Below are 16830 nucleotides of genomic sequence, written 5' to 3' on the forward strand. Positions count from 1 at the left end.
CATTTGTGCTATGTTTGTGCTCCAAACATGTTTGTTTGTGCCGATGTTGTTTTTAAATGTACATTTTATGTTATTAACGTGTAATTAACATGTAATTAACACATAATTAACATTTAATTAACGTATTGTTAATAATAACAAGACCCTAACTACGTCTCCCCAAACTTGTCCCAATCATTTGTGCTACGTTTGTGCTCCAAACATGTTCCTCTGTGACCATGCTGTTTTTAAATGAACATTTTATGTTATTAACGTGTAATTAATGTGTAATTAATGGGTACTTAACGTGTAATTAACATGTTGTTAATCATAACAAGACCCTAACTACGTCTCCCCAAACTTGTCCCAATCGTTTGTGCTACGTTTGTGCTCCAAACATGTTCGTTTGTGCCAATGCTGTTTTAAAATAAAAATTTATGTTATTAACGTGTAATTAATGTGTAATTAACGTGTAATTAACGTGTAGTTAACATGTTGTTAATCATAGCAAGACCCTAACTATGTCTCCCCAAACTTGTCCCAATCATTTGTGCTTCGTTTGTGCTCCAAGCATGTTAGTTTGTGCTAATGCGGTTTTTAAATTGACATTTTAGGTAATTAATGTGTAATTAACGTGTACTTAACGTGTTGTTAATAATAACAAGACCCTAACTACATCTCCCCAAACTTGTCCCAATTGTTTGTGCTACGTTTGTGCTAGTTTGTGTTTAAAAAATGTGTGGTCTAACTATTATAGTTATTTTTATGTTGGAGATGGTTACTATTCCTAATTGGTCGTTAACTTAAGGACTATAATAGTTAGACATTAAAACATTTTTGCAGCACAAATGTAGCACAAAGGATCGGGAGCCGTTTGGGTAGATTTGGACATAGTTGGTGGGAGGGGCTACTAGTTAGGATTAATAACACATTAACATAGTTGGTGGGAGGGGCTCCTAGTTAGGATTAATAACACATTAACATAGTTGGTGGGAGGGGCTACTAGTTAGGATTAATAACACATTAACATAGTTGGTGGGAGGGGCTCCTAGTTAGGATTAATAACACATTAACATAGTTGGTGGGAGGGGCTACTAGTTAGGATTAATAACACATTAACATAGTTGGTGGGAGGGGCTCCTAGTTAGGATTAATAACCCATTAACATAGTTGGTGGGAGGGGCTACTAGTTAGGATTAATAACACATTAACATAGTTGGTGGGAGGGGCTCCTAGTTAGGATTAATAACACATTAACATAGTTGGTGGGAGGGGCTCCTAGTTAAGATTAATAACACATTAACATAGTTGGTGGGAGGGGCTCCTAGTTAGGATTAATAACACATGAACATAGTTGGTGGGAGGGGCTCCTAGTTAGGATTAATAACACATTAACATAGTTGGTGGGAGGGGCTCCTAGTTAGGATTAATAACACATTAACATAGTTGGTGGGAGGGGCTACTAGTTAGGATTAATAACACATTAACATAGTTGGTGGGAGGGGCTCCTAATTAGGATTAATAACACATTAACATAGTTGGTGGGAGGGGTTACTAGTTAGGATTAATAACACATTAACATAGTTGGTGGGAGGGGCTACTAGTTAGGATTAATAACACATTAACATAGTTGGTGGGAGGGGCTACTAGTTAGGATTAATAACACATTAACATAGTTGGTGGGAGGGGCTACTAGTTAAGATTAATAACACATTAACATAGTTGGTGGGAGGGGCTACTAGTTAGGATTAATAACACATTAACATAGTTGGTGGGTGGGGCTACTAGTTAGGATTAATAACACATTAACATAGTTGGTGGGAGGGGCTCCTAGTTAGGATTAATAACACATTAACATAGTTGGTGGGAGGGGCTACTAGTTAGGATTAATAACACATTAACATAGTTGGTGGGAGGGGCTCCTAGTTAGGATTAATAACACATTAACATAGTTGGTGGGAGGGGCTACTAGTTAGGATTAATAACACATTAACATAGTTGGTGGGAGGGGCTCCTAGTTAGGATTAATAACACATTAACATAAATGGTGGGAGGGGCTCTTAGTTAGGATTAATAACACATTAACATAGTTGGTGGGAGGGGCTACTAGTTAGGATTAATAACACATTAACATAGTTGGTGGGAGGGGCTCGTAGTTAGGATTAATAACACATTAACATAGTTGGTGGGAGGGGCTACTAGTTAGGATTAATAACACATTAACATAGTTGGTGGGAGGGGCTCCTAGTTAGGATTAACAACACATTAACATAGTTGGTGGGAGGGGCTACTAGTTAGGATTAATAACACATTAATATAGTTGGTGGGAGGGGCTCCTAGTTACGATTAATAACACATTAATAACGTAAACAGATCAAACGTTAATAAGTGAAAAAGTCCCACTTCCCGACAGAAATACTGTACATGAAATATTTGATTCATTCCATTCTGTTCTCTTCTAACCCATTGTACTGTTCTCTTCTAACCCATTGTACTATTCTCTTCTAACCCATTGTACTATTCTCTTCTAACCCATTGTACTGTTCTCTTCCAACCCATTGTACTATTTTCTTCTAACCCATTGTACTATTCTCTTCTAACCCATTGAACTGTTCTCTTCTAACCCATTGTACTATTCTCTTCAAACCCATTGAACTGTTCTCTTCTAACCCAGTGTACTGTTCTCTTCCAACCCATTGTGCTATTCTCTTCTAACCCATTGTAGTGTTCTCTTCTAACCCACTGTACTATTCTCTTCTAACCCATTGTACTATTCTCTTCTAACCCATTGTACTGTTCTCTTCCAACCCATTGTACTATTTTCTTCTAACCCATTGTACTATTCTCTTCCAACCCATTGTACTATTCTCTTCTAACCCATTGTACTATTCTCTTCCAACCATTGTACTATTCTCTTCTAACCCATTGTACTATTCTCTTCTAACCCATTGTACTATTCTCTTCCAACCATTGTACTATTCTCTTCCAACCCATTGTACTATTCTCTTCTAACCCATTGTACTATTCTCTTCCAACCCATTGTACTATTCTCTTCTAACCCATTGTACTATTCTCTTCCAACCCATTGAACTGTTCTCTTCTAACCCATTGTACTATTCTCTTCCAACCCATTGTACTATTCTCTTCCAACCCATTATACTATTCTCTTCTAACCCATTATACTATTCTCTTCCGACCCATTGTACTATTTTCTTCTAACCCATTGTACTGTTCTCTTCTAACCCGTTGAACTATTCTCTTCTAACCCATTGAACTGTCCTCTTCCAACCCATTGTACTATTCTCTTGTAACCCATTGTACTATTCTCTTTTAACCCATTGTACTATTCTCTTCTAACCCATTGTACTATTCTCTTCCAACCCATTGTACTATTGTCTTCTAACCCATTGTACTATTCTCTTCCAACCCATTGTACTGTTCTCTTCTAACCCATTGTACTATTCTCTTCTAACCCATTGTACTGTTCTCTTCTAACCCATTGTACTGTTCTCTTCTAACCCATTGTACTATTCTCTTCTAACCCATTGAACTGTTCTCTTCTAACCCATTGTACTGTTCTCTTCCAACCCATTGTGCTATTCTCTTCTAACCCATTGTACTGTTCTCTTTTAACCCACTGTACTATTCTCTTCTAACCCATTGTACTATTCTCTTCTAACCCATTGTACTGTTCTCTTCCTACCCATTGTACTATTCTCTTCTAACCCATTGTACTATTCTCTTCCAACCCATTGTACTATTCTCTTCTAACCCATTGTACTATTCTCTTCCAAACATTGTACTATTCTCTTCTAACCCATTGTACTATTCTCTTCTAACCCATTGTACTATTCTCTTCCAACCATTGTACTATTCTCTTCCAACCCATTGTACTATTCTCTTCTAACCCATTGTACTATTCTCTTCCAACCATTGTACTATTCTCTTCCAACCCATTGTACTATTCTCGTCCAACCCATTGTACTATTCTCTTCTCTTCCAACCCATTGAACTGTTCTCTTCTAACCCATTGTACTATTCTCTTCCAACCCATTGTACTATTCTTTTCCAACCCATTGTACTATTCTCTTCTAACCCATTGTACTATTCTCTTCTAACCCATTGAACTGTTCTCTTCTAACACATTGAACTGTTCTCTTCCAACCCATTGTACTATTCTCTTGTAACCCATTGTACTATTCTCTTCCAACCCATTGTACTATTCTCTTCTAAGCCATTGTACTGTTCTCTTCTAACCCATTGTACTGTTCTCTTCCAACCCATTGTACTATTATCTTCCAACCCATTGTACTGTTCTCTTCCAACCCATTGTACAATTCTCTTCCAACCCATTGTACTGTTCTCTTCCAACCCATTGTACTGTTCTCTTCCAACCCACTGTACTATTCTCTTCTAACCCATTGTACTATTCTCTTCTAACCCATTGTACTGTTCTCTTCCAACCCATTGTACTATTCTCTTCTAACCCATTGTACTATTCTCTTCTAACCCATTGTACTATTCTCTTCTAACCCATTGAACTGTTCTCTTCTAACCCATTGTACTATTCTCTTCTAACCCATTGTACTATTCTCTTCTAACCCATTGTACTATTCTCTTCCAACCCATTATACTGTTCTCTTCTAACCTATTGTACTATTCTCTTCCAAGCCATTGTACTGTTCTCTTCCAACCCATTGTACTATTCTCTTCCAACCCATTGTACTATTGTCTTCTAACCCATTGTACTATTATCTTCTAAGCCATTGTACTGTTCTCTTCTAACCCATTGTACTATTCTCTTCTAACCCATTGTACTGTTCTCTTCTAACCCATTGTACTGTTGTCTTCTAACCCATTGTACTATTCTCCTCATTGTCCTGTTGTCTTCTAACCCATTGTACTATTCTCCTCTAACCCATTATACTGTTCTCTTCTAACCCATTGTACTGTTGTCTTCTAACCCATTGTACTATTCTGTTCTAACCCATTGTACTATTCTCCTCTAACCCAGTGTACTGTTCTCTTCTAACCCATTGTACTATTCTCTTCTAACCCATTGAACTGTTCTCTTCTAACCCATTGTACTGTTTTCTTCTAACCCATTGTACTGTTCTCTTCTAACCCATTGTACTATTCTCTTCTAACCCATTGTACTATTCTCTTCTAACCCATTGTACTGTTCTCTTCCAACCCATTGTGCTATTCTCTTCTAACCCATTGTACTGTTCTCTTCTAACCCACTGAACTATTCTCTTCTAACCCATTGTACTATTCTCTTCTAACCCATTGTACTGTTCTCTTCCAACCCATTGTACTATTTTCTTCTAACCCATTGTACTATTCTCTTCCAACCCATTGTACTATTCTCTTCTAACCCATTGTACTATTCTCGTCCAACCATTGTACTATTCTCTTCTAACCCATTGTACTATTCTCTTCTCACCCATTGTACTATTGTCTTCCAACCATTGTACTATTCTCTTCCAACCCATTGTACTATTCTCTTCTAACCCATTGTACTATTCTCTTCCAACCCATTGAACTGTTCTCTTCTAACCCATTGTACTATCCTCTTCCAACCCATTGTACTATTCTTTTCCAACCCATTGTACTATTCTCTTCTAACCCATAGTACTATTCTCTTCTAACCCATTGAACTGTCCTTTTCTAACCCATTGAACATTTCTCTTCTAACCCATTGAACTGTTCTCTTCCAACCCATTGTACTATTCTCTTCTAACCCATTGTACTATTCTCTTCTAACCCATTGTACTATTCTCTTCTAACCCATTGTACTATTCTCTTCTAACCCATTGTACTGTTCTCTTCTAACCTATTGTACTATTCTCTTCCAAGCCATTGTACTGTTCTCCTCTAACCCATTGTACTATTCTCTTCCAACCCATTGTACTATTCTCTTCTAACCCATTGTACTATTCTCTTCTAACCCATTGTACTGTTGTCTTCCAACCCATTGTACTATTCTCTTCCAACCCATTGTAATGTCCTCTTCCAACCCATTGTACTATTCTCTTCCAACCCATTGTACTATTCTCTTCCAACCCATTGTACTGTACTCTTCCAACCCATTGTACTATTCTCTTCTAATCCATTGTACTATTCTCTTCTAACCCATTGTACTGTTCTCTTCCAACCCATTGTACTATTCTCTTCTAACCCATTGTACTATTCTCTTCTAACCCATTGTACTATTCTATTCTAACCCATTGAACTGTTCTCTTCTAACCCATTGAACTATTCTCTTCTAACCCATTGTACTATTCTCTTCTAACCCATTATACTGTTCTCTTCTAACCCATTGTACTATTCTCTTCTAACCCATTGTACTATTCTCTTCTAACCCATTGTACTATTCTCTTCCAATCCATTATACTGTTCTCTTCCAACCCATTGTACTATTCTCTTCTAACCCATTGTACTATTCTCTTCCAACCCATTGAACTGTTCTCTTCTAACCCATTGTACTATCCTCTTCCAACCCATTGTACTATTCTTTTCCAACCCATTGTACTATTCTCTTCTAACCCATAGTAATATTCTCTTCTAACCCATTGAACTGTTCTCTTCTAACCCATTGAACATTTCTCTTCTAACCCATTGAACTGTTCTCTTCCAACCCATTGTACTATTCTCTTCTAACCCATTGTACTATTCTCTTCTAACCTATTGTACTATTCTCTTCCAAGCCATTGTACTGTTCTCCTCTAACCCATTGTACTATTCTCTTCCAACCCATTGTACTATTCTCTTCTAACCCATTGTACTATTCTCTTCTAACCCATTGTACTGTTCTCTTCCAACCCATTGTACTAATCTCTTCTAACCCATTGAACTGTTCTCTTCTAACCCATTGTACTGTTCTCTTCTAACCCATTGTACTATTCTCTTCTAACCCATTGTGCTATTCTCTTCTAACCCATTGTACTGTTCTCTTCTAACCCATTGTACTGTTCTCTTCTAACCCATTGTACTCTTCTCCTCTAACCCATTGTCCTGTTGTCTTCTAACCCATTGTACTGTTCTCCTCTAACCCATTGTACTGTTATCTTCTAACCCATTGTACTGTTGTCTTCTAACCCATTGTACTATTCTCCTCTAACCCATTGCACTGTTCTCTTCTAACCCATTGTACTATTCTCTTCTAACCCATTGTACTATTCTCCTCTAACCCATTGTACTGTTCTCTTCTAACCCATTGTACTATTCTCTTCTAACCCATTGAACTGTTCTCTTCTAACCCATTGTACTGTTTTCTTCTAACCCATTGTACTGTTCTCTTCTAACCCATTGTACTATTCTCTTCTAACCCATTGTACTATTCTCTTCTAACCCATTGTACTGTTCTCTTCCAACCCATTGTGCTATTCTCTTCTAACCCATTGTACTGTTCTCTTCTAACCCACTGTACTATTCTCTTCTAACCCATTGTACTATTCTCTTCTAACCCATTGTACTGTTCTCTTCCAACCCATTGTACTATTTTCTTCTAACCCATTGTACTATTCTCTTCCAACCCATTGTACTATTCTCTTCTAACCCATTGTACTATTCTCGTCCAACCATTGTACTATTCTCTTCTAACCCATTGTACTATTCTCTTCTCACCCATTGTACTATTGTCTTCCAACCATTGTACTATTCTCTTTTAACCCATTGTACTATTCTCTTCTAACCCATTGTACTATTCTCTTCTAACCCATTGTACTATTCTCTTCTAACCCACTGTACTATGCTCTTCCAACCATTGTACTATTCTCTTGTAACCCATTGTACTATTCTCTTCTAACCCATTGTACTATTCTCTTCCAACCCATTGAACTGTTCTCTTCTAACCCATTGTACTATCCTCTTCCAACCCATTGTACTATTCTTTTCCAACCCATTGTACTATTCTCTTCTAACCCATAGTACTATTCTCTTCTAACCCATTGAACTGTCCTTTTCTAACCCATTGAACATTTCTCTTCTAACCCATTGAACTGTTCTCTTCCAACCCATTGTACTATTCTCTTCTAACCCATTGTACTATTCTCTTCTAACCCATTGTACTATTCTCTTCTAACCCATTGTACTATTCTCTTCTAACCCATTGTACTGTTCTCTTCTAACCTATTGTACTATTCTCTTCCAAGCCATTGTACTGTTCTCCTCTAACCCATTGTACTATTCTCTTCCAACCCATTGTACTATTCTCTTCTAACCCATTCTACTATTCTCTTCTAACCCATTGTACTGTTGTCTTCCAACCCATTGTACTATTCTCTTCCAACCCATTGTAATGTCCTCTTCCAACCCATTGTACTATTCTCTTCCAACCCATTGTACTATTCTCTTCCAACCCATTGTACTGTACTCTTCCAACCCATTGTACTATTCTCTTCTAATCCATTGTACTATTCTCTTCTAACCCATTGTACTGTTCTCTTCCAACCCATTGTACTATTCTCTTCTAACCCATTGTACTATTCTCTTCTAACCCATTGTACTATTCTATTCTAACCCATTGAACTGTTCTCTTCTAACCCATTGAACTATTCTCTTCTAACCCATTGTACTATTCTCTTCTAACCCATTATACTGTTCTCTTCTAACCCATTGTACTATTCTCTTCTAACCCATTGTACTATTCTCTTCTAACCCATTGTACTATTCTCTTCCAATCCATTATACTGTTCTCTTCCAACCCATTGTACTATTCTCTTCTAACCCATTGTACTATTCTCTTCCAACCCATTGAACTGTTCTCTTCTAACCCATTGTACTATCCTCTTCCAACCCATTGTACTATTCTTTTCCAACCCATTGTACTATTCTCTTCTAACCCATAGTAATATTCTCTTCTAACCCATTGAACTGTTCTCTTCTAACCCATTGAACATTTCTCTTCTAACCCATTGAACTGTTCTCTTCCAACCCATTGTACTATTCTCTTCTAACCCATTGTACTATTCTCTTCTAACCTATTGTACTATTCTCTTCCAAGCCATTGTACTGTTCTCCTCTAACCCATTGTACTATTCTCTTCCAACCCATTGTACTATTCTCTTCTAACCCATTGTACTATTCTCTTCTAACCCATTGTACTGTTCTCTTCCAACCCATTGTACTAATCTCTTCTAACCCATTGAACTGTTCTCTTCTAACCCATTGTACTGTTCTCTTCTAACCCATTGTACTATTCTCTTCTAACCCATTGTGCTATTCTCTTCTAACCCATTGTACTGTTCTCTTCTAACCCATTGTACTGTTCTCTTCTAACCCATTGTACTCTTCTCCTCTAACCCATTGTCCTGTTGTCTTCTAACCCATTGTACTGTTCTCCTCTAACCCATTGTACTGTTATCTTCTAACCCATTGTACTGTTGTCTTCTAACCCATTGTACTATTCTCCTCTAACCCATTGCACTGTTCTCTTCTAACCCATTGTACTATTCTCTTCTAACCCATTGTACTATTCTCTTCTAACCCATTGTACTGTTCTCTTCTAACCCATTGTACTATTCTCTTCTAACCCATTGAACTGTTCTCTTCTAACCCATTGTACTGTTTTCTTCTAACCCATTGTACTGTTCTCTTCTAACCCATTGTACTATTCTCTTCTAACCCATTGTACTATTCTCTTCTAACCCATTGTACTGTTCTCTTCCAACCCATTGTGCTATTCTCTTCTAACCCATTGTACTGTTCTCTTCTAACCCACTGTACTATTCTCTTCTAACCCATTGTACTATTCTCTTCTAACCCATTGTACTGTTCTCTTCCAACCCATTGTACTATTTTCTTCTAACCCATTGTACTATTCTCTTCCAACCCATTGTACTATTCTCTTCTAACCCATTGTACTATTCTCGTCCAACCATTGTACTATTCTCTTCTAACCCATTGTACTATTCTCTTCTCACCCATTGTACTATTGTCTTCCAACCATTGTACTATTCTCTTTTAACCCATTGTACTATTCTCTTCTAACCCATTGTACTATTCTCTTCTAACCCATTGTACTATTCTCTTCTAACCCACTGTACTATGCTCTTCCAACCATTGTACTATTCTCTTGTAACCCATTGTACTATTCTCTTCTAACCCATTGTACTATTCTCTTCCAACCCATTGAACTGTTCTCTTCTAACCCATTGTACTATCCTCTTCCAACCCATTGTACTATTCTTTTCCAACCCATTGTACTATTCTCTTCTAACCCATAGTACTATTCTCTTCTAACCCATTGAACTGTCCTTTTCTAACCCATTGAACATTTCTCTTCTAACCCATTGAACTGTTCTCTTCCAACCCATTGTACTATTCTCTTCTAACCCATTGTACTATTCTCTTCTAACCCATTGTACTATTCTCTTCTAACCCATTGTACTATTCTCTTCTAACCCATTGTACTGTTCTCTTCTAACCTATTGTACTATTCTCTTCCAAGCCATTGTACTGTTCTCCTCTAACCCATTGTACTATTCTCTTCCAACCCATTGTACTATTCTCTTCTAACCCATTGTACTATTCTCTTCTAACCCATTGTACTGTTGTCTTCCAACCCTTTGTACTATTCTCTTCCAACCCATTGTAATGTCCTCTTCCAACCCATTGTACTATTCTCTTCCAACCCATTGTACTATTCTCTTCCAACCCATTGTACTGTACTCTTCCAACCCATTGTACTATTCTCTTCTAATCCATTGTACTATTCTCTTCTAACCCATTGTACTGTTCTCTTCCAACCCATTGTACTATTCTCTTCTAACCCATTGTACTATTCTCTTCTAACCCATTGTACTATTCTATTCTAACCCATTGAACTGTTCTCTTCTAACCCATTGAACTATTCTCTTCTAACCCATTGTACTATTCTCTTCTAACCCATTATACTGTTCTCTTCTAACCCATTGTACTATTCTCTTCTAACCCATTGTACTATTCTCTTCTAACCCATTGTACTATTCTCTTCCAATCCATTATACTGTTCTCTTCCAACCCATTGTACTATTCTCTTCTAACCCATTGTACTATTCTCTTCCAACCCATTGAACTGTTCTCTTCTAACCCATTGTACTATCCTCTTCCAACCCATTGTACTATTCTTTTCCAACCCATTGTACTATTCTCTTCTAACCCATAGTACTATTCTCTTCTAACCCATTGAACTGTTCTCTTCTAACCCATTGAACATTTCTCTTCTAACCCATTGAACTGTTCTCTTCCAACCCATTGTACTATTGTCTTCTAACCCATTGTACTATTCTCTTCTAACCCATTGTACTATTCTCTTCTAACCCATTGTACTATTCTCTTCTAACCCATTGTACTATTCTCTTCTAACCCATTGTACTGTTCTCTTCTAACCTATTGTACTATTCTCTTCCAAGCCATTGTACTGTTCTCCTCTAACCCATTGTACTATTCTCTTCCAACCCATTGTACTATTCTCTTCTAACCCATTGTACTATTCTCTTCTAACCCATTGTACTGTTCTCTTCCAACCCATTGTACTAATCTCTTCTAACCCATTGAACTGTTCTCTTCTAACCCATTGTACTGTTCTCTTCTAACCCATTGTACTATTCTCTTCTAACCCATTGTGCTATTCTCTTCTAACCCATTGTACTGTTCTCTTCTAACCCATTGTACTGTTCTCTTCTAACCCATTGTACTCTTCTCCTCTAACCCATTGTCCTGTTGTCTTCTAACCCATTGTACTGTTCTCCTCTAACCCATTGTACTGTTATCTTCTAACCCATTGTACTGTTGTCTTCTAACCCATTGTACTATTCTCCTCTAACCCATTGCACTGTTCTCTTCTAACCCATTGTACTATTCTCCTCTAACCCATTGTACTGTTCTCTTCTAACCCATTGTACTATTCTCTTCTAACCCATTGAACTGTTCTCTTCTAACCCATTGTACTGTTTTCTTCTAACCCATTGTACTGTTCTCTTCTAACCCATTGTACTATTCTCTTCTAACCCATTGTACTATTCTCTTCTAACCCATTGTACTGTTCTCTTCCAACCCATTGTGCTATTCTCTTCTAACCCATTGTACTGTTCTCTTCTAACCCACTGTACTATTCTCTTCTAACCCATTGTACTATTCTCTTCTAACCCATTGTACTGTTCTCTTCCAACCCATTGTACTATTTTCTTCTAACCCATTGTACTATTCTCTTCCAACCCATTGTACTATTCTCTTCTAACCCATTGTACTATTCTCGTCCAACCATTGTACTATGCTCTTCAAACCCATTGTACTATTCTCTTCTCACCCATTGTACTATTGTCTTCCAACCATTGTACTATTCTCTTCCAACCCATTGTACTATTCTCTTCTAACCCATTGTACTATTCTCTTCTAACCCATTGTACTATTCTCTTCTAACCCACTGTACTATGCTCTTCCAACCATTGTACTATTCTCTTCCAACCCATTGTACTATTCTCTTCTAACCCATTGTACTATTCTCTTCCAACCCATTGAACTGTTCTCTTCTAACCCATTGTACTATCCTCTTCCAAGCCATTGTACTATTCTCTTCTAACCCATTGTACTGTTCTCTTCCAACCCATTGTGCTATTCTCTTCTAACCCATTGTACTGTTCTCTTCTAACCCACTGTACTATTCTCTTCTAACCCATTGTACTATTCTCTTCTAACCCATTTTACTGTTCTCTTCCAACCCATTGTACTATTTTCTTCTAACCCATTGTACTATTCTCTTCCAACCCATTGTACTATTCTCTTCTAACCCATTGTACTATTCTCGTCCAACCATTGTACTATTCTCTTCTAACCCATTGTACTATTCTCTTCTCACCCATTGTACTATTGTCTTCCAACCATTGTACTATTCTCTTCCAACCCATTGTACTATTCTCTTCTAACCCATTGTACTATTCTCTTCTAACCCATTGTACTATTCTCTTCTAACCCACTGTACTATGCTCTTCCAACCATTGTACTATTCTCTTCCAACCCATTGTACTATTCTCTTCTAACCCATTGTACTATTCTCTTCCAACCCATTGAACTGTTCTCTTCTAACCCATTGTACTATCCGCTTCCAACCCATTGCACTGTTCTCTTCTAACCCATTATACTATTCTCTTCTAACCCATAGTACTATTCTCTTCTAACCCATTGAACTGTTCTCTTCTAACCCATTGAACATTTCTCTTCTAACCCATTGAACTGTTCTCTTCCAACCCATTGTACTATTCTATTCTAACCCATTGTACTATTCTCTTCTAACCCATTGTACTATTCTCTTCTAACCCATTGTACTATTCTCTTCTAACCCATTGTACTGTTCTCTTCTAACCTATTGTACTATTCTCTTCAAAGCCATTGTACTGTTCTCCTCTAACCCATTGTACTATTCTCTTCCAACCCATTGTACTATTCTCTTCTAACCCATTGTACTATTCTCTTCTAACCCATTGTACTGTTCTCTTCCAACCCATTGTACTATTCTCTTCCAACCCATTGTAATGTCCTCTTCCAACCCATTGTACTATTCTCTTCCAACCCATTGTACTATTCTCTTCCAACCCATTGTACTGTACTCTTCCAACCCATTGTACTATTCTCTTCTAATCCATTGTACTATTCTCTTCCAACCCATTGTACTGTTCTCTTCCAACCCATTGTACTATTCTCTTCTAACCCATTGTACTATTCTCTTCTAACCCATTGTACTATTCTATTCTAACCCATTGAACTGTTCTCTTCTAACCCATTGAACTATTCTCTTCTAACCCATTGTACTATTCTCTTCTAACCCATTATACTGTTCTCTTCTAACCCATTGTACTATTCTCTTCTAACCCATTGTACTATTCTCTTCTAACCCATTGTACTATTCTCTTCCAATCCATTATACTGTTCTCTTCCAACCCATTGTACTATTCTCTTCTAACCCATTGTACTATTCTCTTCCAACCCATTGAACTGTTCTCTTCTAACCCATTGTACTATTCTCTTCTAACCCATTGTACTATTCTTTTCCAACCCATTGTACTATTCTCTTCTAACCCATAGTACTATTCTCTTCTAACCCATTGTACTATTCTATTCTAACCCATTGAACATTTCTATTCTAACCCATTGAACTGTTCTCTTCCAACCCATTGTACTATTCTCTTCTAACCCACTGTACTATTCTCTTCTAACCCATTGTACTAATCTCTTCTAACCCATTGTACTATTCTCTTCTAACCAATTGTACTATTCTCTTCCAAGCCATTGTACTGTTCTCCTCTAACCCATTGTACTATTCTCTTCCAACCCATTGTACTATTCCCTTCTAACCCATTGTACTATTCTCTTCTAACCCATTGTACTGTTCTCTTCCAACCCATTGTACTATTCTCTTCCAACCCATTGTAATGTCCTCTTCCAACCCATTGTACTATTCTCTTCCAACCCATTGTACTATTCTCTTCCAACCCATTGTACTGTACTCTTCCAACCCATTGTACTATTCTCTTCTAACCCATTGTACTATTCTCTTCTAACCCATTGTACTGTTCTCTTCCAACGCATTGTACTATTCTCTTCTAACCCATTGTACTGTTCTCTTCTAACCCATTGTACTATTCTATTCTAACCCATTGAACTGTTCTCTTCTAACCCATTGAACTATTCTCTTCTAACCCATTGTACTATTCTCTTCTAACCAATTATACTGTTCTCTTCTAACCCATTGTACTATTCCCTTCTAACCCATTGTACTATTCTCTTCTAACCCATTGTACTATTCTCTTCCAATCCATTATACTGTTCTCTTCTAACCTATTGTACTATTCTCTTCCAAGCCATTGTACTGTTCTCTTCTAACCCATTGTACTATTCTCTTCCACCCCATTGTACTATTCTCTTCTAACCCATTGTACTATTCTCTTCTAACCCATTGTACTATTTTCTTCCAATCCATTATACTGTTCTCTTCTAACCTATTGTACTATTCTCTTCCAAGCCATTGTACTGTTCTCTTCTAACCCATTGTACTATTCTCTTCCACCCCATTGTACTATTCTCTTCTAACCCATTGTACTATTCTCTTCTAAGCCATTGTACTGTTCTCTTCTAACCCATTGTACTATTCTCTTCTAACCCATTGTACTATTCTCTTCTAACCCATTGTACTGTTCTCTTCTAACCCATTGTACTGTTCTCTTCTAACCCATTGTACTTTTGTCTTCTAACCCATTGTACTATTCTCCTCCAACCCATTGTCCTGTTGTCTTCTAACCCATTGTACTATTCTCCTCTAACCCATTGTACTGTTCTCCTCTAACCCATTGTACTGTTGTCTTCTAACCCATTGTACTATTCTTCTCTAACCATTGTACTGTTCTCTTCTAACCCATTGTACTATTCTCTTCTAACCCATTGTACTGTTCTCTTATAACCCATTGTACTTTCTCTTCTAACCCATTGTACTATTCTCTTCTAACCCATTGTACTATTCTCTTCCAACCCATTGTACTATTCTCTTCTAACCCATTGTACTATTCTCTTCTAACCCATTATACTGTTCTCTTCTAACCCATTGTACTATTCTTTTCCAACCCATTGTACTGTTCTCTTCCAACCCATTGTACTGTTCTCTTCTAACCCATTATACTGTTCTCTTCTAACCTATTGTATTATTCTCTTCAAAGCCATTGTACTGTTCTCTTCTAACACATTATACTATTCTCTTCCAACCCATTGTACTATTCTCTTCTAACCCATTGTACTATTCTCTTCTAAGCCATTGTACTGTTCTCTTCTAACCCATTGTACTATTCTCTTCTAACACATTGTACTGTTCTCTTCTAACCCATTGTACTATTCTCTTCTAACCCATTGTGCTATTCTCTTCGAACCCATTGTACTGTTCTCTTCTAACCTATTGTACTGTTCTCTTCTAACCCATTGTACTGTTGTCTTCTAACCCATTGTACTATTCTCCTCTAACCCATTGTACTGTTCTCTTCTAACCCATTGTACTGTTCTCTTCTAACCCATTGTACTGTTCTCTTCTAACCCATTGTACTGTTGTCTTCTAACCCATTGTACTATTCTCCTCTAACTCATTGCACTGTTCTCTTCTAACCCATTATACTATTCTCTTCTAACCCATTGTACTATTCTCTTCTAACCCATTGTACTGTTCTCTTCTAACCCATTGTACTATTCTCTTTTAACCCATTGTACTGTACTCTTCTAACCCATTGTACTATTCTCCTCTAACCCATTGTACTAGACGACAACTGCACCAACCGATTCACTCCCAACCAGGTCGCCAGGATGCATTGTTATGTGGACCTGGTCTACCAGAGGTGGCTGACGCAAGGTTTGCCTGCTCCCGTTCCTCTGGCACCGCTAGTCACCCAGCAGGGTCCAGATTGGGTTTCCATCTACTGGCCGGCGCCACTAGGAGGACCACTACATCAAAGGTACACCCTCATGTGTTAAGAATGTACACACAGTACAACATATACAAAATACATTCTGGTGTTCTATTCAAAGTTGGAGACAATTTTCTTGTATCATTTAGCTCCGCCCCCAACCTGCCTGAAGTCAGCTGTAAGGAATGCGAGAAAGGTGGTGTCTTCCACCAGTACGCCCAGGAGGCCACCTCCACCTCCACCTCCACCCGCGTGTGTGACACGTCCGGCTACTGGACACCTGACGAGGCCATTGGTCAGTCACACCTGCTAACAGTGTTAGCTTTTAGCACCTGCTAACAGTGTTAGCTTTTAGCACCTGCTAACAGTGTTAGCTTTCAGCAACATGTAAACAAACAAAAACATGGCTGAGAGACGATTTCTATCTCAA

General features: G+C 37.9%; 1 protein-coding gene across 1 annotated transcript in view; it reads left to right on the forward strand.

Annotated features, from left to right (window-relative positions):
• The window catches only part of pappa2 (pappalysin 2), a 141809-nt gene that overhangs the window by 83962 nt on the left and 41017 nt on the right, over positions 1-16830 (forward strand). The window contains exons 40-41 of the mRNA XM_062068795.1: positions 16256-16448; positions 16550-16695. Coding sequence (XP_061924779.1) covers positions 16256-16448; positions 16550-16695 — 339 coding nt within the window. The remainder of the gene's footprint in view (positions 1-16255; positions 16449-16549; positions 16696-16830) is intronic.

The sequence above is a fragment of the Entelurus aequoreus genome, linkage group LG14 (assembly GCF_033978785.1).
Source record: "Entelurus aequoreus isolate RoL-2023_Sb linkage group LG14, RoL_Eaeq_v1.1, whole genome shotgun sequence".
Lineage (NCBI taxonomy): Eukaryota > Metazoa > Chordata > Actinopteri > Syngnathiformes > Syngnathidae > Entelurus > Entelurus aequoreus.